Source organism: Cavia porcellus, unplaced genomic scaffold, assembly GCF_034190915.1.
Source record: "Cavia porcellus strain 051 isolate PalLab524CR breed Dunkin Hartley unplaced genomic scaffold, mCavPor4.1 scaffold_26, whole genome shotgun sequence".
NCBI lineage: Eukaryota > Metazoa > Chordata > Mammalia > Rodentia > Caviidae > Cavia > Cavia porcellus.
The window spans coordinates 37,828,368-37,852,655 of NW_026947509.1; the positions used below are offsets into that span (position 1 = coordinate 37,828,368).

The 24,288-nt window shown below is 44.8% G+C and overlaps 1 protein-coding gene across 1 annotated transcript in view; it reads left to right on the forward strand.

Moving 5' to 3' along the window:
• The window catches only part of Col4a4 (collagen type IV alpha 4 chain), a 123,792-nt gene extending 100,476 nt beyond the window's left edge, over positions 1 to 23,316 (forward strand). The window contains exons 39-48 of the mRNA XM_013157409.3: positions 964 to 1,092; positions 1,185 to 1,298; positions 2,515 to 2,670; positions 5,170 to 5,277; positions 6,360 to 6,368; positions 8,938 to 9,063; positions 13,668 to 13,784; positions 15,586 to 15,774; positions 17,752 to 18,038; positions 18,441 to 23,316. Of these exons, the coding sequence (XP_013012863.1) occupies positions 964 to 1,092; positions 1,185 to 1,298; positions 2,515 to 2,670; positions 5,170 to 5,277; positions 6,360 to 6,368; positions 8,938 to 9,063; positions 13,668 to 13,784; positions 15,586 to 15,774; positions 17,752 to 18,038; positions 18,441 to 18,704 (1,499 nt within the window). The 3' untranslated portion in view covers positions 18,705 to 23,316. The remainder of the gene's footprint in view (positions 1 to 963; positions 1,093 to 1,184; positions 1,299 to 2,514; positions 2,671 to 5,169; positions 5,278 to 6,359; positions 6,369 to 8,937; positions 9,064 to 13,667; positions 13,785 to 15,585; positions 15,775 to 17,751; positions 18,039 to 18,440) is intronic.
• Positions 23,317 to 24,288: the final 972 nt, after the last annotated feature.

The following is a 24,288-nucleotide window of genomic DNA, read 5'->3' on the forward strand; positions in this document are numbered from 1 at the left end:
AGAACTGCTTCTGATGCCGGTGATGACTCCCATGAAGGATATTCATGTTGTTGATATTGCTTGGGAATATCTCCTAAAACTACTCTGAATATTTGCTTAAATGGGCCCACATTTCAAAATGTCATGAAGCAAATAAATAGTCTAGGTTTTTACAAAATGATTGCAAGTGCAGTAAAGGCTCATACAGCCATGTGGATGTAATTAGTACTTTTCACTTCCTTTTACTGCCAATGCTAAGGCAAATTATCTGAAATATTTGCTGTTATTTTTGTTACCGCAGATAGGTTAATATTTAACAACCATAGTTTAGCTTATTCTGTTGACATAATACACATGTGTTGTGTGATCTTTCTGAGAAAAAATATAAAACCAGATAAAGTGCCAGCATGTACATTTGGGTGATTGTGGGGGAAAGACAGAATCATGCAGTGAGATATGAATCTGTGGTTGGAAAGAGATGAAATCTTTGGATGATCAAAAAGTAACTTAGCTCATGTTGGATTTATTTAGTGGCTCTTCCAAACAGTCTGATTAAATGTTTACCCCTTCTGAGAAAACAATGTTTTTTTTCCCTTCCCAGTGGGAAACCACACCACGGGGGTTGTCTTTATATGCCACTTACCACTCAATTACAAAGCAGCTTGTTTGGAGTTATTTATTATTCTGTCCCATTTGTTTTTGCCTTATCTATTGTAAAGTTCATAAGGTTGGTATTATGACTAAGCTATTGTATTTTTAAATCTGGAAAATTATTGTAAGAGAAGCTAAACCCTTAGTTACAACCCGTGGACAGGTTGTAAGAAAAAAATAGCCCAGCAATAGTATGCAGCCATTTGGAGCACTGGCAGAGTTCGGTCTCTGCAGAACCAGACACTTTTCTGCTGGGAAGTGGCTCCTTTTTAAGCACAATACCAGGGTAAAAGTGAAAGAAGGTATAATACTGATACTATTTTCCCCATTAAGGTTTGCATGAAATGGGCCCACCAGGTCCTATGGGACTACCTGGTCTAAAAGGAGAGATGGGAGACCCTGGGAGTCCAGGAATTTCTCTTCCAGGCCCTTTTGGAGAGAGAGGCTTCCCAGGCCCCCCAGGTAAGAAGCAGTAGGCTTTGATTCTGTCTCAGTAACTAATTCAAAGACTTACAAATGTAATGTGGCTAATGCATGAACCTGTGCTTATGCAGGTAGACCAGGCCCTCCAGGTCCTGCAGGTGCCCCAGGAAGAGTGCCTAAGGGTGACATTCCTGACCCTGGTCCACCTGGAGATCAGGGACATCCTGGACCTGATGGCCCACAAGGTATGAGAACATCATGACAAAACAAGGCAATCCTGCCTTCATTAGATGCTGCCGGTTTGGTAAGGTTCTAAGACCAGAGAATGGCAGAGTGCAGGGGCCCAAGTGGCCCCATTAGTTTGGCAGAGACAAGTAAGACCCAGTTGGGTGGGAGTGTGGGTGTGTGGTGGGCTCTCAGAACCATATCCAGGCCCAGAATGAGACCCCCCTCCATCTTACATGTCAATTCTCAGATGACCCATTCCGGGCCACAAAATACAGAGAAAACATTTCCCATCAGCACCTTGATGCTGCCCAGGGTGCTTCAGAAGTGCCTAGGAAGAGGCACTCACACCCTTTGGTGGTTTCCTACATCTGTCTGCTGGTCCAGAGTGACAGGAGGCAAGCCTCACACATGCCCAGAAACAGCTTCTGAGAGAGCATGTTTTTCCTTTCACTGTTTCTTAGGGACGAACTCTGGCAGGGCAAGATTTTGGAAGCTAGTGTAAGCTCACAAAGTTGGAATGAGCTAGATCTGCTTAGGAATCAAAAGAAGAGTATGGTCCAGTGCCATGACTCGCTTGGCTGCCACACTGGCTGGACCCCCCACCTCAGAATCTTTTGGGCTTTAGTAGAGGTGGGATTGTACACAGAGCAATAGAAAAGCAATAAAAATATTCCAAGAAGTATAGAAGCTAAATGAGAGTAGAATTAGGGTTAACTCATCCCTATATGTAGGTGCATATTTCCAAATATGACTACAGATACACTGAGTGAAAATTTTCTTCCAATTGGCCGGTGACATATTTTTCAAATATCCCATCTGTGCATCCCTTCAGCCCTCCCTTCCTCCTCCTTTTAAAGCAGTGAGATGATAATACAAAGCATGAGGTGATACTTTCGGGAAGAATGGCTCTAAAACCAGGTTTCACTCAGGTTCATTTTGACTAACAGTGTGGCCCATGACACACCATTTCTCGGCCTAGGCTTCATGGGATGTACTCTCATTTCAGTTCTGTACTTACCAACTTTCTTATTCTCCCAATTCCCTAAATCTCTTGCTTGCGAGCCACTAAATGACTGCTCTTAAGGAACCTTCAGGTGGGCTGGGGATTTAGCTCAGCAGCTCAAGCGCTTGCCTGGTAAGAATGAGGTCGTGAGTTTGATCCCACCACCACCACCATAAGAAGCTATATGTTTTTGTTTGAATAAAAGGATTTTTTTTTTGCCTCATTTTTAGGAGCACCTGGGCCTCCAGGAACCCGTGGGAGTGTTACCCTTCTGAAAGGAGAGCCAGGTGACTGTGGTCTGCCAGGGCCACCAGGCCCCCCTGGCCCTCCAGGCCCTCCTGGATGCCAGGGTGTTCCAGGATGTGATGGGAAAGATGGCCAAAAAGGTATGAATGCAAGTTGCTCCTTAATTAGTATGTGAACATTTTCTTTATTTCACCCTCAAGGATCAGGAGTAATTCCCTTCCGTAGTGTCACCCCTGTTTCTTATGGAAACAGTCACTACATTTCCCCAGAGAGTCTTGAAGTGTGGGTACAAATTAAGCAAGTGCAAGTAAGAAACAAGTTTCTCTTAAGCCCTAGTAGTACTTTTGGTAATCTCTGGGCCAGAGCTGGAAACAGAAATAAAAGGTGCATTCTAAAAATAAGACGAATGCCTCAATTTTAAAAATTCATTACAGTAAAATATGCATTATCATTTATACTCCGCACTTCAGAAACACTTCCCATCGTTTTTGACACTTTCGGAAGCAGCTCTGGAAGTTCTCTTTCCTGAGTGTTTAGTTGTGTCTTGGCTGCCTTGGTATCCTGAGCAGATTAAAAACGTGTACCTTTATGGTCATTTTGACTTTGGGGGAGAACCAGGGGTTGGGTTGCATGGTACCAGATCTTGTGAATAAGGTGGAGCAGGACACCTCAAAATGTTTTTACTTGATGGAAATTGCTGTAAACTGTTTGAATCAATCAATTCAGGATGCTGAGGCAGCTGTGACAGTATAACTGAAGATCTGAGAGAACAGCTTCGGAGAGTGGCAGGAGTAATGGGATACGTGTGTTCTACACGAAGGGGAGTATTTTGAGAAAACTTAAAAGCCATGTGTCATTTATGGTAGTACATTCAAAAATTCTTTTAATATTCACTGTATATTTTGATCATCCCTTGTATAAGTCATGTAAAATTCAAACCTGTAATTGCCACATTTTTCAAGGTAAACAGGTGAAGATATCTGCATACTTTATTTAACATACTCAAACATTATTTTATTGATTGATTGTCTTTTTGAGACAGGGTCTTGCTATACAGCTCAAGCTGGCCTTGGGCTCACTTTGTAGCCCAGACTAGTCTCAAACTTGCAAAGATCTTCCTGCCTTGGCCTCCAAGTGCTAGGATGACAGGAGTGTACTGCCACACCCACTAAATATCATTTTAACATAGTATAACATTAGCAGTGAGATAACACAGGTGACTGTGCATACCTAGTTCCTCTTCCCAGTGTGTCACTGCTCTTGCCTCTGAAACCCAGTATATATTTTACACTCTTATTACAACCCAATTTGGACTGGCCATACTTTAAATGCTCGGTAACCTTAGGTGGTTCATAGCTTCTGTATCAGGATTTCAGAGAATTGTTTGGCTCATGGAATGTTTTTGTTGAAAAGGGGCCAATACTGATTATTCACTTTAATTTCCTTATTTCATAAATAAGGAAGCTGGATAGCAAAGAAGTGACTGTTTACGTTTGCAAAGGTTCTCAATAAGAAGTACCCTGCCTGTGTTCTGACTTGTGAGCCAGGGTACAAGATTAGGGCAGAAGGAGATTAAAACTCACCAAGAGGCCCCCTTGACTACTGTGCAAAAGGTGTCTGTGAGATCGGGCCATTGCGCATCTGTGTTACACTGTGCAGCGGCCTCCTCCACCCGTAATAACAGTAACACCGAGTTTAGATAACGTGGCATGTCTGCAGTTATGTGAGCTTCCAGGTGGTGAAACCTCAGACTTGGAAGTCTCTAGTCATGGAGAGGAAGGAGGACAGATCGGCAGACCTGTTTTTTCTTTTCTAGTTGTTACTGTGCAGACTAAATCTTCACCTGGGCTGGGCTAACAGCAAATCATAACAATACATTAGTGACTTACCGTGGGCCTACAGGCAGCTAGGAACACTTGGGAACCACTAGTCAAGCTCCTTCACTGTGGCTCCTGGGGAGTCAGGGCCAGCAGAGCTGTGCGGGAAGCAGGGTGAAGTGCACAGTGGGAAATGTTCCTTCCGTTCCGCCAACATGTCTTGGGCACCCACGGGAATGCGGTGCTGAGCACATGTGGACCGGGTCCCTACTGCAGTTCAGGGCTGAGTTTCGAGAAGGCGGACAGACATTCAGGTGGAGAGAGATATCTCCATCAGCAGAGCTCCTGGGATGCCAGGGAGCGCTTCCCCAGGAAGTCTGGATGGTAGAGGAGGAGACAGCTTGATGGGTGGATGAGAAGAAAAACAGGAACAACACAGACAAAGACCTGAGCTGCTGGTAGCCCTGATGTAAGTGAGCAAGGAAGAAATGATAGGACGTGGAGCAGGAAAAGCACCTCATTTCTCTATAGCAAACTTTTCTCCCCATTTTCTGCTCAATTCCAGCCCCTTGTCTCCAGAGAAAGTTACAGGTACCAGGGCTTTTTGTTCTAATGCAGTTTCTTCCTAGTCAAGAGCTCATTTCTCCTTCATCTCTTTGGTGGACTCTTGTGTTTCTTGCCGGCAGGGGTGGGTCCTTCTCACAGATGTGAGGCTGATGGCAACTTGAAGCTGACTGTGCCCTGCTTTTTCATGATGTGGAGCATTACAAATTCACACTGTCTTTATATGGTTTCATTCTGATAGTTTTATATCTCTTTTAGGACCAATGGGATTTCCAGGACCTCAAGGGCCACCTGGCCTTCCTGGGGCACCTGGAGAAAAGGGTTTACCTGGATCTCCAGGCAGGAAAGGGCCCACTGGTCCCCCAGGTAAGCTGCTAATGGATGGCCTTTCGTGAAGCAACCCACATGTGACACTTTAAACGTTAACTGTGAGAGTGTTTTGGAAAATACTTTATTATCCTGAAACTATAAGTACATTCTTGTGAATTCAACATTCTAATATAAGAGGATATTGATTTGAGACCGCACCCTGAGGTCTCATGTTTGATAAACCAATATTTATTTTCAGAACAAGTAAGTTTAAAAATTAAATGATGTGACATGTACTATTTCTAAGGGAAATATGTGTATGATTATTGTTTGTTAGGATTGTATTTCACCTCTTATCCTTAGATTTTTGTGGGTTTTCCTACATTTACTACTTAGCAATTTTCTGTAAAGTACATTAGCTTCTATGAAGGTGAAAAGCTATTTAATTTTCCTCTATCAACAAATTTTTTTATTATAGAGACAAGTCAGCTAAGAAAGAATTGAGACTAGAAAGGGCAAACAAATATGCACATTGAAATTTGCAGAAGCAGTATCTTTCAAGATCCTAAATCAAACATAAAAAAGAAAAAAAGTCCTAAATCAATCATGGTAATACAGTAATAATTCAGAATATTTAGTTCTGTCAAATAGGCGTTCTAGAGAACAAAAAAAGTGTCATGTATGATGAATGATCATTATACAACAGGATAGAGGGTTTGCACTTAGATTCTTTTTATATTTTTCTGCACATAACCTATAAAACTTTGGCAAATCAATACAGAATTTTTGTGAGGTTTTAAATGGGCAGAATTCCTTCACACATAAATTCTGGTCAAATTTGGCACGAGAAAGCCACTAGAATTTTATATTTCTCAAGAGACTTTCATTTCAAGTCCTTGTAGAAATGAAAACTCCATTAATACTACTCTCCATTGGGTCTGTCAGTCACACCAGTGCAGACATTTTTATGTAAATAAGATACTCTCATTCTGCTTGTCATTGATGCTGTCCCAAATTATTATTTATGTTCTCAAACAACATATTTCATTTTTTTTTTCTCCTACTCACAACTTTAAAATCTCTCTCCATCGTGTGAAACTCGGCACGTGGTCTTATTTTTTGGCTTTGGATGACTCCAGGTCCCAGAGGTAAGCATGGCTCTGACATTCACGGTTTTTTGGTCTGCTTTCTCAGCACTTCCACTGTTCTACTGGATTGGCACGTTGAACTGGTGCATTTGCATAGATGGGGTTCTGTAGTTATGATGGATCTTAGTGCCTTTGCTTCCTCGTTACGGACGGAGTGTCAGGTTAGCGCGTCCTAATGCTCCCCTCGTTACGGGTTGTCAGGCTGGGGTGTTCAGCACATGTCATCTCAGTGCAGGTACCACGTACCAGTGCTTTGTCAGCCATATGCTGTTGCCTGTGCTAATGTACTTCTCTTCAATGACTTCTACAGTAGAACCCCGAGACCATCCCTTAATTAATAATATCATCACGACTAGAGAATGGGGCCTTACCTCCTAGGACGGCCTTGGGTGACAGGCCTTTCCTGTTACACTCACATCCATTTGCAAGATTTCATCACGTGTTAAAAAGAAAATGTTTGCTAAATACTCTAAATTGATGCCAAAGCAATGTATTATCTTGCATCTGGTATTTTTGAAAAAAATTAAAAAATGTTTTTTTTAAAAAAGGCAAAAGAAAACTTGTCAACACTTGCATTTATTCTTTCCAGGCATCTGTTATTTGTTCTAATCAAAACTTCCCTGAATACAGATGCCATATATTATTTTTAGGATCTTTGGAAGAAAACCTTAGCCTCTCTGTTTCAGTTCTAGACTATTAAAAAGTACAGCAAACAAAAAAAAGTCTTATGTTTTAACTCTGCTATTTTAAATACCTATATTTAAAAAGTAAAGCTGTATATTTAATAAAATTTCATTTCAATCTTATCTATGGTCTTGTATGAACATCATTTGAAGATAATATCACAATTCTCTATACCAGCCCTCTGTGCCAGCTTCTCTGCACTGCCACCGCTGGAAAAGTCCCGCATTATTCAGGGAAGATGGGAAATGTTCCCGTGCCTCCCTCTCAAGTCATGAGTAGTGGAAAAGCCAAGTTCAACGTTGAACTAGACATATTATGAAGCTGAACACGTCCCTGTGCTGCTTGTGGTTTCACACCATATATTTTAGGAGTTAAATTCCCACAGCTTATAGTGTTCAAGTCCATTTTGCACAGGCATGTGAAGAATCCTGCAGACTAAACTTCTGTGGTCATGGCCATGTTTTTCTATGATTTTCTTCCTGTTTTACTATTGCTATTATTAAAATTATCAACGACAGTTGTGTGAATTTGAAAAAGAACCATAACTAATCAAAACATGTTTCATTTATTAGAATTCTAAGGGTTCTTAGGCTGGGGGTGTGGCTTAGTGGGAAATAATTTGTATAGCAGGTGTGAGGCTTTGGGTTCAATCCTCAGCCCTGCAAAAAAGAAGGAAGAACAGGAGAGGGGCAGGGAGCCGGAGGGGACTAACTGAGGATGTGTAGCGTGGCGGTTAAGAGCACGGTTTGGAGCCAGGGCATTCTGGACTCTGGATTCTGCCATGCCTTGGGGTGTATGCTGCTGTTTACTTAGTTTCTTACCTGTCATTATCTAATAACCGCACACACACATGGTCTCTTTGAGAGGCTCTGCTACATGCGAAGGCACTCAGTAAGTGTTAGCCGTTATCGTTATTGCTTAGGGTTATTTCCCCAGCACTTGCGGCATGCTTGCAAGGTAACTGAATGAAGTTTTAGAGAAATAAAAGTACCTTGAAGGTGGAATGTAACCCAGATTTTGGTGAGCTAGTTCTAAAGGTGAGACCAGAGTCCACATCAAAGGTTAGAAGTGCAGAAGTCGGATCCCAGCTCACACCTCTGGCTTGGGAATCCGATTTCTAAGGCACTGGAGATTCCGAAATGCCGAAGTTAGAACTGAGCCTTGTAAAGGGTTTCCCAGTCCTGGATGACTTGGGAGTCCTGTGAGGAGTTTGAAGACATAAAAATGACTGGGTCACACCCCGGAAATTCCTACATCTAGGGGGTCACAGCAGCAGTACTTCAGAAAGGCTCTCCACCCGAGTTGATTGTACAGCTGGGTTGAGTTGAGGGCGCTGCCCAAGCCACATCCTGTCACCCAGCAAAGCAGTATTTCTGGAGGTGAACCACCTGTGTCAGGCTATTTCTCCAGCTTCCCTGGATCTTCCCACTGTTCAGTCAAGGCTAAAAGGCATCACGTCTGCACTCATGGAAATTCTGTGCAAGTAACTGACACCAGGGAAATCTACTTAGCTTCTATGTAGAGTAATGAACTGGGCGCTGAATGGTGATATTTAGAAACTCACTCTTTTAATGGTATTGGTAGCTGCCTCCCAGCAAAAAATGGCCCAAAGGTTAGAAATCTGTGAAGGGCATCAAATGATTAGCGCTTTAGCCAACTGTCACAATTGCATACTTCTAACACATCATTCATTTATTCCTGCAAGCAGTCACTCCTTCATTCAACAAATGCTTTCTCGAAGTTGTCTCTGTACCCCCACCCAGAGCAAGACAAGTTTGTGCACCACATTCTTCCTAACATTTCAGTGTAGAGTCAGAAACGTGTTCTCCTGGAGGTGCAGAAGGAGCAGGTGACTCCAGCACATCCATGCCGGTTCCAATTTCAGGTGAACCTGGGCCACCTGCAGATGTGGACGCCTGCCCTCGTATCCCAGGGCTTCCTGGGGCACCAGGCCCACGAGGACCAGAAGGAGCCATGGGGCCCCCGGGAGAGCAAGGCCCCCCAGGACCAGGTATAATCCTTATTCTGTTTGTTATTTGCATTGTATGTAGCTGAAATACGGGAACATTTCCTTCCCCTTTTACCTTTAAAAACAAATCCAAATGTTTACTCATACGCTAACTAGACCTCTAGCTCCCTTCTGTTGCTGTGTTGAACTTCTTCATGTCTTTCAGATTGCCCAGCTGCTGAGCGTGGCCTTCTGAAACCTCTTAGCACAGCAGAATAGATGCCCTATTAATAGCCTCTAATAGCTGTTGACTTATTTGATTTAAAAACTGCTGAATTAGAATTCAGTGGAGCAGAAACAGAGCCTACGAACAGGGAGAGGGGATGAATCACCTAGGTGGGGGTTAAGGAAAAGGGGTATTCCTCTAACTTTTGGCATTGTTCACTCAGTCAATCCGAGTACTACTGTTCAGGCAGTGTCACGGGGGCAGGATCATTATTAGCATTTAAGCCCAACTCTTCTTTTAAGAAGTATTCTCTAGGTGGTTTCTTTTCTCATCTCCTCCCACCCTGGGTAATTTACAGTGCCTCTGGGGACTCAGTCTGGTGTCTTCAGACTGGTTGGCAGCAACCCTGTGTGCAACTTACTGGAAGAGGAGGCACAAGGCTGGCCCCTCTTCCATTTTTTCCTACTGCTTTGCTTTGCCATGATTTGAGTTCTTTTGGTTTAGGGTCAAAGGAATTGGACGCAGAAGTGGATTTTGTAGTACTGTACCTGTTTTTCTTATAGTTCCCCAGACCCAAGAAGCTAAGTAACCAAGAGGTGCTCCCTCAGCTGGAGTCTCAGTGTTCTTGGGTAGAGGCCAGAATATCTCTGAAGGCTTCCTCAAGTTACCATGTGGTTTGTTGTTTGTTGTATTGCATCTGTGTGAGCAACGTTAATTTGGTGTCCGCTGTAGCGACTTCCTTTAATGGCCCATGAGCTTTGAGGCTTGAGTCAGTGAACACTTAAATTCTCTTTCTTTGGCACTCGTTGCATGGATAAAGCTCTCTGTCAGTTGGTGTCACTGTCACTCAAACTCACTTTAAAACCAAGATGTAGTCCAGCATGGTATCACACATCTTGAATGCCAGCATTCTGGGAGGCTGAGGCAGGAAGATCAGAAGTTTGAGTCCAGCTTGGGAAGGTTAATCACTTTATAAGTCCCTGTCACTAAAAATAAATAAATAGGAATGTAGCTCAGGGTGTCAACCTTGCATAAAGCCCTAGTAATACAATAAATGGATAGACAGATAGATAGATAGATAGATAGATAGATAGATAGATAATAAATGAAACCAAGCTAACATGTTATGCATATATTTGCAATGTCAATAGTTGGGGCCTACCAATTAAAAAACAAAACAAACTAACAAAAACAAAAAACTCTCAAATAGATGTGACCTGTAATAGGCAAATTCAATTCAGTAAATACTTTCAGAGTTTCTGTACTCTTTGCTGTGGGCATTATGATGATGAACAAGCTGAGTTTCCCCCTTCAAGGGTCTCACAATCTCATGGCAGAAGGACCTGCCAGAATGTAAAGAATGGCAGATTCTACTTCATGCTTTAAAGGAGTTCCAAGCCAGAGGTGTTAGGGTGCCTCTCCATATGTGTTGTATCCGTGTGATAAATCGCTGAGCTGCTGAGGCCCCAGCCACTGGCATCTGAGCAGAGCTTTAAGGAAAGGCTGGGCTTCAAGGAGCCAGAATTGTCCCGCAGAGAGGCCTGAGAAGAAGGGGCAGTGCGGGTTGATCTAATAACTCATTAAATAGTCAGCTGCCACATCCTTGTGACTTCAGAGGGCCAAAAGCCACTCACTCCCTGAAGTACTGAGTTGTGGTCTGAATTCTAAGAAAATCTGAGAGGTATTTGTATACACATTCATTTAAGAAACCTAGCTGAATAATACGAATGCTTTCCTGGGCCCCTGCCAAAAGAGCTGGGCATGAAGTGGGCTGGAGCCTGAGCGCCAGTGTTGAAGTCACGCAGGTGATCACAGCAAGCAGCTGGAGTGGAGACCCACTGCTGTACCCCGCAACAGAACTGAGACCCAGTGGTGGCTGGGTCCAAAGGTCAATTCTGTACGCTTTAATGGTGATCTTGTATCCACACAGGATTCTCTCTGCAGAATGTGAGCTTCTAGAAGGGGGCGGCTCACTGTGTTCACTAGGTGCAGTGGCTGCGCTGCCAGTGGCCTTAGGGGCCTTAGGGGGCTTCTCTGGCTCCTTGTGCCCTCTCACTGGTGTGCCCAACCCTGCTGGCTGACAGTGGGGATGTCCTGAGTGCACCTCTTCTACAGAATGTGATGATTATCAAACAAAGCTTGCTCAGTCCTTTGGGTCTCCTGGAGGCCTGTCCTGTGCATTGTTGGGTGTCCAGCAGCACCCCAGGCCTCCAGCCCTCTACTTGCAAGTATTAGTGCCCTTGTCATGTAGCAACCACAGGTGTGTGCAGACACTGGCAAACATTCTTGGGTGAGCAGAACTGCCCAATGCTAAGAAGTGCTTGTGTAGGGAGAAGTCCAGTAGGGGATGGCACATGTGTCATTAGCCTGGGGACAGTCATTTGGTAAAAGAGAAACAAATCTTTATTATACAAATAAATATAAAAGGTTAAAAAAAATTTAAAAAGGCACTGTTGCCTGTACATTTTTTGTCTCATTTCTGTGCATCTTTAAAAAGATCTTAGGCATCATCTTTTGTAAACTGCTCTGCTAAACGTGCCACTTCTTATGTCATTACATATCTTCCTATGCCACTATCTGTTCTGGCTGCAGAATATTGCATTATTTGATGAGTCATAATTTATTGAGCCACACTCATGAATTATTGATTGATTGCATTGGTACTAGCCGTTTTGCAAGAAATAAATTAATCTCACAAGGCCCCGCCCTTTGGAGCAACAGGCTTGCAGAAAAAGAAGGGATTGACTGTATCAGGAGAGATGTGTTGAGTATTAGCCTAGGGTCACATGGGAACATAATCTAGCATGTGCCAGAGTTGCAAGTGACTTTGAAGCTGGGCCCTCAAGCTGTCTGCAGCATCTGGGTCCCCAAGAAAGCTTGTTAAATAAGGATTGCTGGACCCCATTCTAGGCTCTGGCTTGTCAGGGGTGGAGAGGGCTCTAAGATTCCTGATTCTTAACAAATTCCGAGGCCATGCTGCTTCTGGTTTAAGATGCTTCTACTTCAGATGGATCATGATAAGTATCTGGTAACGAAGGTCTTTCTGGATAACACGTCTCTTACTCTGAGCATCCCCAATGATGAAAACTCGTTATAGTTACAAATGGAGATTCTCTGAAACTAGACCACATCTGTGCAATCACATAGCCTGTCTGTGACTCAGTTTCCTTATCTGTAAAAGAAGCCTGAGAACTGTGCAAGTTCACTCTGATAGAAAACACTCAGAAACCGCTTGACAGACTCAGGTGTAACTCTGTTTGCTGTTATTGTTTCCTTCAGGTAATTCCTGGAGTAGAATTTCTATTTAAAGATACAGGTACATAGGTGAAAAAGAAAAAAGTATTTAAAAACAGCCCCCAAAAGAAAAAATAGGCAGAGATATGATTTTCAAAATATAGTAAGTACATTACCAAAAGAGTTTCAAAATTTAATTCATCAGCTACCACAGTGGTTCTCAAAGTGTGGGCCATGAAACCAGCAGCATTGGTTTCAGGTGGGATTTTTTGGGAATGTGGACTCCCAGCCCTGGCCCAGTCCTGTTGAGACAGATGCTGGGGGACCTGAGCTTAGAACTTCTCTGAGCTTCTACTCTCTGCAGCAGAGACTGTGTCTTCAGGATGTTGCTTGTGTGGGCTGGCGGGGGAAGGGTAGTGCCCAGCGGTGCTGCAGGCTGGCAGCTCTGGACCAGGTGCAAATGCTCAGCACAGCTGCAAAGAGGCTGGGTAGGGACCTGGATTTCGGTTTCTCCAAACCAGATCAAACCTTCCCAAGCCTCTTGTGTCCTTTGCCCGACAGGGCTGAAATTTAAGCTTGTATTAGTGTGTTTGGTTAATTCATTTATTTGATGGGCTGTGGCCAATCTGCATGGACGCCAAGTTGCTCTTTGTTCGTTGCTCTTTGCTCCTGAATCTTCCGAGCCTGTCTCCCTCTTTCGTGCTGTGTGAGCCCACAGAGTCCTAAGGCTGCCTGGAAGACAGACTCGGGTAACCCAGGCAAAGGGATTATCCTGGGACCTGGCACATTGTGGGTGCTCAGTGAGAATTTGCAAAATGATCTGGCTCCAACCTTGACTCTCCACTGAATCCTGTTCATTCGTTCTTCCATCTAGGCTTTAAAAAAATGATGCAAGATAATATATATTTAAATATCAATAATTTTAAAGACAAAAATACAATAACATGAAGAAAATGGAAAAATCTGTCCCAGTGCCTCTTCAGGCTATGACTTTAAATCTGCCCAGGCCCTTTCCTGGCTCATTGAGTTCATCAAGGTCAAGTTAGCTGGCCTCTCAGAACCTCAGTGACCCCGAGTGTAACCCCAGCTTCCTGCAGTCGGGAAGACTGTATGAGCAGGCACAGTAACAGAGGATGAAGGTGTTCACACCATCACTGCTGGCAGGAATCACGCTTTTTCACTATCACTGTTGTGAACTTTTGTGCAGGGTGCAAAGGAGAGCCTGGGCTGGATGGCAGGAGGGGCGAGGATGGCATCCCCGGGTCACCCGGGCCTCCTGGACACAAAGGTGACAGTGGAGAGTCCGGCTGCCCCGGAGCACCAGGTAAAGAGCTTGTGTCTCTCTGCTTTTTGTTTCTGGCATTAGAACAGACCAGGCCTCAGACACCGAGGCTCTGCTGGGTGACACAGCTTTGCCAGCCTGCTGATCTAAAAGCAGCTACCTCAGGTCCCAGCTCAGCAAGCATCAGGGAGACAAAAACACTGGGAAAGAGCAGGATACGTCTTCCTTGTGTTCATGGATGCCGAACCATCATGAAACTTGTCCTGGTCCTGTGTCTCTCAGTGTTCCCCAGATCACTCCACATCACTGCAAGGGGCTTGGACAACTTTTCAAGGCCCTCTTTGAAGGGTCCTGCTGCTTGGCTTAAGAACTGGTCATCCTTGAGGGTCTCAGGGATGGCTCTCAGCCTCAGCAGCTGGCTGAAGTGCTCGGCTTCTGGCTTTCTGAATTTTCTTCATTTCATGAAGCCAAGCATGCATGTATATAGAATACCCGGCTCTTCAAGGAAAAATCAGGAGGCAAAGGGAGAAGACTGAGTTTTCAGAATAGAAATTTGAAGTATTACTCAGGCCGGGGCTATAGCTTGGGGGCAGAGTACTTGCCTAGCATGTGCAAGACCCTGGATTCAATCACCAGCACATCCAAAATATGAAGGAAGGAAGTGGGGGAGGGCGAGGATGGGGGAGGAGAGGGAGGGCAGGGAGCACGTTAGGCAGAAGGGCCGGAAGACACAGTGGCATCTTCAGAGAGTACCTGGCAAGGCAGATGAGTTCAGCTCCAGGTTGACAACGAGCAGCAGTGAGTGAAGAGGGCCAGGTGGGGTCTGCAGCAGGAAGGAGCTTGGGTGTTTACAAGATGCGGCCAGCGCACTGCTGGGAGCCCAGCCCCCCCCCCCCCCCCCCCCCGGGAGACTGAGGTGAGAAGATGGAAAGTTCAAGCCGGGCACTTAGTGGCTTATCAAGACCCGATCTCAAAATAAAAAGGGTGAGAGACTCGATCTCAAAATAAAACGGGTGAGAGCTGTGGATATAGCTCAGTGCAAAGGCCCTGGACACACACACACACACACACACACACACACCACAGGCCTGTTGTTCTCTGCACTCTTTTTCACAAGTCCAAGTTTTATACAACTGTTCACTTCTCACCTGCCAACAAGAATCTGACTCCAGGTCTTCCTCCTTTTCCTGTCCCTCATAAAAAGGCAGTGCGTGTGGGTACCAAACCCTCACCTGCTCAGGATGGAGCCTGGAATGAGAGCTGGCAGGAGCAGGAAGGAGTGGCTTTGAGGAGTACCTGCCGCCAGCTCTTTTCTTGCCAGTATTTTTGTCACTTCATTTCCCTTTCTGCTGTGCTTGCCGTCATCCTCAAGTGAAATGCACGCCTGCAGAGGGCCAGGGTTTTCCTACTAACGTGGCTCGTGTGCCTAGAAGTTACTTGATCAAACACAATCCCCCCTCCAGGAATCCCTGCAGATGCCAGAATTCCAGGTGCTCGAGGCTCTGCTAGAAAAGGGCACACTATTTACGTGTGCACAGCTTCCTGTGTACATAGAATAACCTCTGAGCTACTTGTGGCCCCTAACGTAAGTGCTTGGTAAATGTATTGTTAGGTACTAATGCAGGGGTGGGCGGAGTCTGTTCATTATGGATGCAAGTTTTAAGAGTGTTTTCCATCTACTGCTAGTTGTAAAACGGGTGGACCCAGGAGCCAGCTTTCGTTGGAGGGGCTGCAGCTGCTTCCCTCTGTCCCCTCAGTGCTTTGTGCGGCCCGACAGAGGCACGGGGAGTGGCTGTTGAACGGTCTCCCTCATCTGTGTTTCTTTCTTTCTTTATTCCTTCAGGTCCTCCTGGTCCAACTGGTGACCCTGGCCCCAAAGGACACGGGCTTGGCTACCTCAGTGGCTTCCTCCTGGTGGTCCACAGCCAGACAGATGAGGAGCCTGCCTGCCCCACGGGGATGCCCCGGCTCTGGAGTGGGTACAGCCTGCTCTACCTGGAAGGGCAGGAGAAAGCGCACAACCAAGACCTTGGTAGGGCCCCACCCCATGCTCCCACCATGAAGAGTAAACCTTGGGTGAAGTGTGCAGACCCCTGGCTTCTAAAAGGAGCACCAGTCTTTATGAGATTGCTATTACTTTGATGATGCTAATTTACAGCTAAATTTTTTAAATCTTTGACCTAGGAGATGCCATGTTCTGGATATGGTTATTATCTGACTACTTACTGCTTGCTTTTTAAAAAAATTTCTATGAAGTATTGATTTACGTATTTATGTATGTATTTATTTTTGGTACTGGGGATTTAACTCACAGTCTATCAAGTATTTTTAAAAATAAATCTTAGGAATTCTAGCTCATAACTCTTTATCTATACAATGACAACAAAAAAATCAACCATGACTTTAAATGTTTAACATGCATTATATACAAGTAGCAATCAGTTATTGCTTGCTATTAAAAAGGATTCCCTGTAATCCCACCACTCTGGGAGGTTGAGGCTGGAGGATTCCAAGTTAAAAGTCCAACCTAAGTAACTTAACTACTTAGCAGAGACCCTGTCTCAAAACATAAAAACAAAGGACTGGAGATATAGCTCAGGGTGAAGACTAAAATAGTAAATAATAAAACTCACCTTTATTTATAACCATAAAATGCAATTTTCTCTTCCCCATGTGACTTCTTTTGCGGGATGTGGAGGGTTCCAGAGTGGGGCCTGGCAGCTCCTGATGGTTGTGCTGAGTGCTGACTCCCTGCCCTTCCCCCGTTTGTTTTTAATGTACATGACTGTTTGGGGGGGTCACTCCTAGGTGTTTGCTTTTTCTTCCTTTTTCTTTTTTGAAGTACTGGGGATTGGATTTAGCACCTTTGCCCTGGGCTGCACCCCAGCCTCATTTATTTATTCATTTGTTTTCTCACTTTTTGAGATAGGACGTCACACATCGCAGCTTCCCGGACTGGGCTGGAGCTTGCCATCCTCCTTCCTGGCGGTGGGTGGGTGGGTGGGGGGGAGGCTGAGCCAGCAGGTGTGCCCCCTATGCCCGGCTTCCTTGTCTGCTTTCAGCAGGAGACTTACAAGCTGCAGGGAGCAGTATCCAGGCAAGGATCTCAGTGCCAGGCACTGGCAAACTTTCCCGGACAGCGGTGCTGAGGGAGGAGGGTGCAGGATGGAGACAGCCACAGGTGTGATGATGAGTCCTGGCACGCTGCCCTCGCAGGGCTGTGGCCCAGCGGTTAGGAAGGGGTGCTCAGGTTCAGGGCTGGGAGCGGCAGCTGCTCATGTCACTATCTTTATTTTTCCTTTGGCCGTGTTTGTTTCCCATCACAGGGGTCTCCTTTCTCTGAACACAGGACAGGCGAATATCTTGGACCTGTCTGCTCTGCTCCTCTGCCTTCTGGGCACGGGCTGACAGCGTCAGTTTCATTCCTGCCTGGCCTCTGTGCTGCCGGTCTTCTTTCTGCCCTGGTCTAACCAGAGCCCACCCCAAACCCTAGAGAATCTAAGCCCCTGAGCAAGATTGGCCAAGGCCCACGGTCTCTGGTCTGATTTATCTCTGAGCAGAGCAGACCCACACTTGAGGCCACTGACCCCCACACTCCTGAGCCCTGCGAGGTGCCTCTGCCACTCCAAGGAGGCAGAGGAGGAGGAGGCTGCGCGAGTTGTCACGCCATGCTGGCAGCTGACTCTGTCCTTTGCTCATTCACATCTTGGGTAAAGCAGCTCCTCCCAGCCAGGCTTCTGGGGGTCCAAAACTCCCCACTGCTTCTCATTCGGTGGAATCCCTGCTGTACTTTCACATCTGCTCACCTTTCTGTCCCGGATCCTGAGTTCCGTGAGGACAGACGCCCGTTGCTGTCACTGCAGGCCCTGGGACTGCTGAGGGAGGGACGGATGGATCAGGGCTGAGCTCGCAGGACCCAGGAGGCAGCTTGCACAGGACAGAGAGGGTGTGTATGGACGCCAGGTTTGGGAAAGGCTGCTCAGTCGCCACCACTGCCTCTTTCCTCCAGGTCTGGCGGGGTCTTGCCTTCCTGTGTTCAGCACTCTGCCCTTTGCCTACTGCAACATCCACCAAGTGTGCCACTATGCCCGGAGGAATGACAAATCCTACTGGCTGGCCAGCGCTGCCCCGCTGCCCGCGATGCCGCTGTCCGAGGAGGAGATCCGGCCCTATGTCAGCCGCTGCGCCGTGTGTGAGGCCCCTGCGCAGGCGGTGGCGGTGCACAGCCAGGACCGGTCCATCCCTCCGTGTCCCGCGGCCTGGAGGGGCCTCTGGATCGGGTACTCGTTCCTGATGGTGAGTGCAGGACCCCTCGGTGTGGCTCACTTCCGGTTCCTAGTGCCCGCTTTGCCCCCTGGTCCGTACCATGCATCCTCTGTGCAGACAACAGTAGGGCATTAGGTCCCAAAACCCACTGCAAACCATAGTCTGTTGAAACACGGGTCATTGTTATTCTTTATCATGGAACTTCGGGTTTTGTTTTTTTTTTTTAAGCACACTTTGGTAGAATTTACAGGCAGAATTGGCCTCAGCACAATTAGTTCCACTTTGTGTGTGCACCCCACACAGCTTCCTGCGCCTTCTTTGCAGATTGCATTTGGTCTTGATGGCATCCTTTAAGGAAAAATGTTCAAAGCAGGCCTAGACCTGGGCTGCTGTGCGTTTCTGGGCCCTAATTCTGTCTTCTTGTCTGGGTAGCACACAGGCGCTGGGGCCCAAGGAGGAGGGCAGGCCCTGACGTCACCTGGTAGCTGCCTCCAGGACTTCCGAGCAGCACCCTTCCTGGAATGCCAAGGCCGACAGGGAACCTGTCACTTTTTTGCAAATGAGTACAGCTTCTGGCTGACCACGGTGAAATCAGACACACAGTTTTCCTCTGGGCCATCACCAGACATCTTAAAAGATGGCCACGCCCAGCGCCAGAAAATCAGCAGGTGCCAGGTCTGCGTGAAGCACAGCTAGGAAAGGCCACATTCGACATGACATTCGCTGCCTCCCGTGAAGCAAAACTTCCCAGGGAGCCAAGACTGCTGGCTGTGCTGACAAACTCACCGGTGCTCTTCCAGACCATCCTCCCAGCCCGCCGTTTGGTGCTCAGTGTTTATTCCCATTGGTCCCCACTTCCTCCCTCTGTCCTCTGCAGATTGAGCAAATGCTACGTGTGGGTTTGTTAGACCCCCGATCTCAGTGAAATCCACATACCCTTACTTTATTGAGGATGATGGAAAAAATAGGCTTTATTTGAAAACATGCTAATTCTCAGGAAAGCAAGGAGATGAAAAAGGCCAGATTACAAATTACATTACAGAAAGCTTCATTCATTGGCTAATAGCATCTCAAACAATTGAAGTCAATTACCATACAGTGGGGTTCTGGACAGATTTTATAGGAAAAAAGTAAATAGGCCAACAAATGAAACTAGAAAGTAGAGATTTTCAACATTTCAAAATGATTTTCACTGTAATCTATTTTTTTCATGCACTTTAAACAATTGTAAAACTGTGACCCAAAGAGATTAAAAAAAAAAAATGCACAGTGCCAGCATTAACAGCTCATTTCAAAGCACAATGAATCAGGATGCCAAGAAAGCCCATTGTCGCTGTATTCTGGAGCTGTGACATTAGCATAAGCACATCACAGATGAATATAAAACATCCTGTTCTCTTCTGCATTTTTTCAGAGAATAGAAATGCCCACTTTGGCAGCCCTTTTGAAAAGTAGCAATTATGGAAGAAAATATATTCAATAAGAGATTAGGACCCTAAATGCTATTAATGAATATTAAGGTAGTGATTCACAGAAATTGACTCTCTATGGCAGTGAATTTCTACACAGATCGCTTTTTCTGGGACCTGCATGTCCTTGGGAGTAAGGAGGCTGAAGCCATGTGGGCCCCCTTCACATGTCCCTGGAGCTTCCTTGCACCCTATAGTGGACGCCTTTCCCCCACATGCACAACTGTTGAGCACAGAGGGGCGTGAGAGCTACTGTTATGCACTAGAGAGAAAGTTACGGCTGCTTAATTAAACAGATAAGAAGATTCATTTCAGTCGGGTCATCTCCCCCACCACAAGGAAGCCCTGGGCTATCTTTTTTTTTCCTGTTTGTTTCTTGGTACCAGGAATTGAACTCACAACTTCACACTTGCCAGGCAGGTGCTTACCCCACTGAGCTAAACCCCCAGCCCTCCTTGGGCCATCTTTAAAAGCATACAGGAGTTTTATGTTCTTCTGATGAGTTTACATAGGAGCACCTCATTTTGGCAATTTAAATAAACTTTCTTACACCTTACCTTAGCACTGAACCAAGGCCGCTGCTACTGACATTGGCATTAGTTGTTCCTATAAAACTCTAGAAGGTGTGTCAATCTCTAATGAGTACATTGTTCGAATCACAAAAGACCAGTTTTTTATTTTGCCAAGAATCCAGTGATCTAATCTTATATATCAAAAGGTTGGTTAGAATGGTTTTAGGACATTCAACCTCCTCCTCTTACAGAAAATATCATTTTAGAGGAAACCAAAGAAATTACTCATGAAAATGACATTCATTTTAGTACTTAGTTTTAGTGCACTTAAAAATAATTGAGAGAAACTCAATTATAATTTTATTTATAAGAATTGTTTTTCTTGTTCAACTTTGATAACTAATGAGATCTTCTGTGCAGCATACATTTCAAATGAGTTTTGCTATGAGCTGCTCATGGTCATTTATTTTAAGAGTATTTTCTCATTTAAAAAGTTTGTGTAAGACGAAATATTTTCTTGATGCAGCAGAATATTTTCTAATGCACTGACCTATTTGAGTTTTTTAGGCCAACCTGTTCAATGATTTTTGAGTGCCTGGAATTTAACCCAGTTTCTACCATATTTGTAATTATTCTTATGTTTCTAAAACCTTTGTCTAGTACCAAAACTCAAGGCTTCTAACTGTCTATCATGAACAAATATGAGAACATTGTCTGGAAGAGGTAGGGATGATCAGTGGAATATCAGAAATGTATCTTCCTCGCTAGTTTATTTTGGGCCCGTGGTATTAGAATATTATCTTAATATGCTTTATCAGGAAGGTTTTTTTTTTTTTTAAATCTTTTTATTGGTACTGGGGATCGAACTTGTGACCGCCTGCTTACAAGGCAGGTGCTTATGCCACTGAGCTAAATCCCCAGCCCCAGGAAGTTTTTTTTTTGTTTTTTGTTTTTTTTTTAAATAGCCTGAATTAAGTGGAAATTTACTCTGTGGTGAATCCAGAAATACTGGTAGCATAGGAGTCCTCTCTAAATATGGTTTGAATGCTGCTTTTCCGCTTTGAAAAAGTATTTTAAATGGTCAAAGTGGGCCCATGATAGGGAAAAGAACTTCCTGTTATAGATTCTTTACTTGGATATGTAGCAATGTGCTTTAAAATACATTTGCTCTGTTAAAACCATGAACAAGGCTTTGCAGGTGTTTTCCTAATCCATTACCAGTGATGACCTCTGTCAAATTTCCCAAGGACTCTCCCTCCTCTTGGGTTGAATGCACCTAGATTGCCAAACTGGGGTTTCCGAGGCCCATGCTACAGGACCGGCATGTTCCTGACTGTTATTTGTGGTGTGTGGAACACCACCCATCTAAGGGGCCCCCATGCTGTGCTCTTGTGCCCCCCAGACTGTACCTAGAGTCGCTGCTGCTCGTGGTCCACTGCTTCCTCTCAGCCTTCTTGCATCAGTGGAGCTGACATCGCCTGTCCACCCAGCCTCTTGTATACTACCGGCACCTCCGGATTAGCTCCTTCAGTTTCCAATTCCAGCTGTCATGCAAGTTTCATTCAAACTTGAGTTTCTCACCTTCCAGACAGTCTTTCAATGGCTGTACTGCCCACAAAGTCCAGACCTCCTATGCGGCAAGGGCAGTGTGAACTGGCCAGGGCTCATGTCTGCGACCATCGCTGGCCACGATGAACTGAGTGGAGTTCTGCAAATGCTTGCAGTGTCCCTCGGCCTTTGCTCTTTTCCCCAGGGACGTCCTCCCTCAGGTCCCTTGACTTGGCAGACAGGTACTTCCCTTTACACTGATTGACATGCAAGCATGTGAATCCCCTCGAGGACACACACCCCTTTCTGCTGCTTCCAGTACAGTTAATGGGACTGTTTCTCTCATTCCCATTATTTCTCTAAAGTCTCAGCACACTTCTTTCATTCCCTGGCCAAAGTGAAAGTCCCTCAAGGGCAGGGACCATGGTTTACTCGTCCCTGTGTGCCCACTACTAGACAGAGCTGGACACAATATTAACACTTAGTTCTTTTATTCAGTGACAATTCCGTAGGCGTTAGACATTAAACTCAATAGAAGGAAGGTCTCATGGGAAAATGATGACCAGAAAACACCATTCCTTCCTTCAGAACATCAGGATGTCCAACAGGACCTGCACACCCAGGCTCCTGTTACAAAGCCACTGGACAAGCTCATCTCCCCCACCTCCAAGACAAATTATGTTTCTAGAAACTGAAATTTCAGAAATGAGATTTGAGAGGTTTGACTAAGAAGACTCCTCATTAAAATGCAACTTGACAACTCACATTGTCATCTACTTTGTCTCAGGATTTAAGAGCTTCTTAGTATAAAACTGCGACAAAGGCTGTACACATGTTACTGGTGCTTTGAAAAACACTCAACAGAATGGTCCATGAAACTGGATCTCATTGAAGATTTTATTTTGAGCCTCTTTTGGATTACTATAAAGCAAATCTTTTTCTGTTCCAGTAAGTATATTCGTGTTACATCAGCTCACTGGGATAATTTCAGAAATGTAACCTCTATTTGGTATGGCTGCAAAATGATAGAAAATGAACATACTGGTTAGTTGAATCCAGGTTTACTGGTTCAGCCACTTTTCAGCTGTTACCTTGAATGAGTTCTGCCAACTTGCTGAATTTACTTCCCTCATTTATAAGATAAAATACTACTCTTGTGTTGATAATTAAGTTAGACTCACTGTCTAGCACATAATAGTCACCATGCATTGATTATGGTCATATCTTCTATGTAAAATAAATGATTTAATATGAAAAATACTGCTTGGGCTCTGTACACAGAATTAGATTATATATATATATATCTGATTAGAATTATTTATAACTGCTTAGTTTGTAACATCTTTGGGAATGCTGTTTTATTTTATTTTTGAATGTTACTGTACCACAAAAAACCCCCACAATTTCCTGCAGGGACATTATCAGTAAGTTCTTTAAGTAACAAACAACTGACATTAAAAATCAGTACTCTGCAATTGTCACTGTTATCATCTTCCAGAAACTCTGCATAATGCATTTTAAACCACCAAAGCTGGCTGTCACATCCATGTGAAATGCTTGAATTTATGGTGCTTAAATATTTAATGATTCCTTCATGGGAAAGCATGTGAAACATGTCCAATAAATAGCATCCCTTTTTCTAACCAAAAGTTAAAAGACTTTGAACATGTAACTTTTGCAGGATGCTTGGTTTCCCATTGAACGTTAAACCTTTGCTGTATTATGATTTATAGTATGATTCATTATATATAAAATTCTACAATGACTTCCCCCAAACAACTGTGTTTTGTTTTCTTTTGTGCCAAAGTGAATTAATTTCTTTTTCTTTTTTATTTCTTTCTTTTCTTTCCTTCCTTCCTTCCTTTCCCTGCTTTGTCACGTGGCCTATACCTGGAGCTGCCTTAGCAGGGAAAATGTGTTCCATGTGGCCTGTGAATTGCAGACGGGAAGAGCATAGACTGGGAAGGATGGAATTCCAAGCTCTGGAAGCACAGTTGTGCAGACAGTGATGTAGGGGGGACCAGGCCTCAGGGCACCAGGCTACATTAGCCACCAGTCAGTATATGGCTCAAACACCACTGGTTAGTTACATGGAAGGACTGAAGGTGTGAAAGTCAACGGTAAAATGCAAAATGTAAGACATTGTTATTTAGCTCCTGCACTGGTGGGTATGCAGACACTCAATAACTGTTTTGTGTTTTGGGGTGCCCTGCTAGGCTTCTGCCCCTAGGCACCCAAGCAGTCACCATCCAGGGAGCTGCTACGAGGCAGAGAATAACAGCGTGGAGGCCCTCTTGCCCCTAGGAGGTGCAGCCGCTACTGCACCAGCTAGCTGGGCTCTTTTCATCTCTCACTGGCCGGAAACATTACTTCTTGTAGCCTCTGTGACTATGGATTAAGCATTTATGATTTTATCAGCCAGAGGAAATTATCAACAAATAACTACTATTATCTATGTTTGGAAAAAGTAGAGAGAAATCTTTAAGAAGAGTAGTAAAATGTTCTTTTGGTCCCAAAACCGTCTGCCTTACAGTGCACACAATGAATGGTGCAGATTTACTTGCACACAGTGGCATGTGAGAACCACTGGGTGTGCCACTGGCTGGCGGCGGAAGTGAGCAGCTCTGTATTTCAACCCTCAGGTTTTCATTGGTTCCACATGAAGCGCTGTTCAAGGTACTGTCAGGAGGGAAAGGAACACGGTCACGGTCCAGGTGAAATATACAACTGAGACAGGGAGACGGTCTCTCT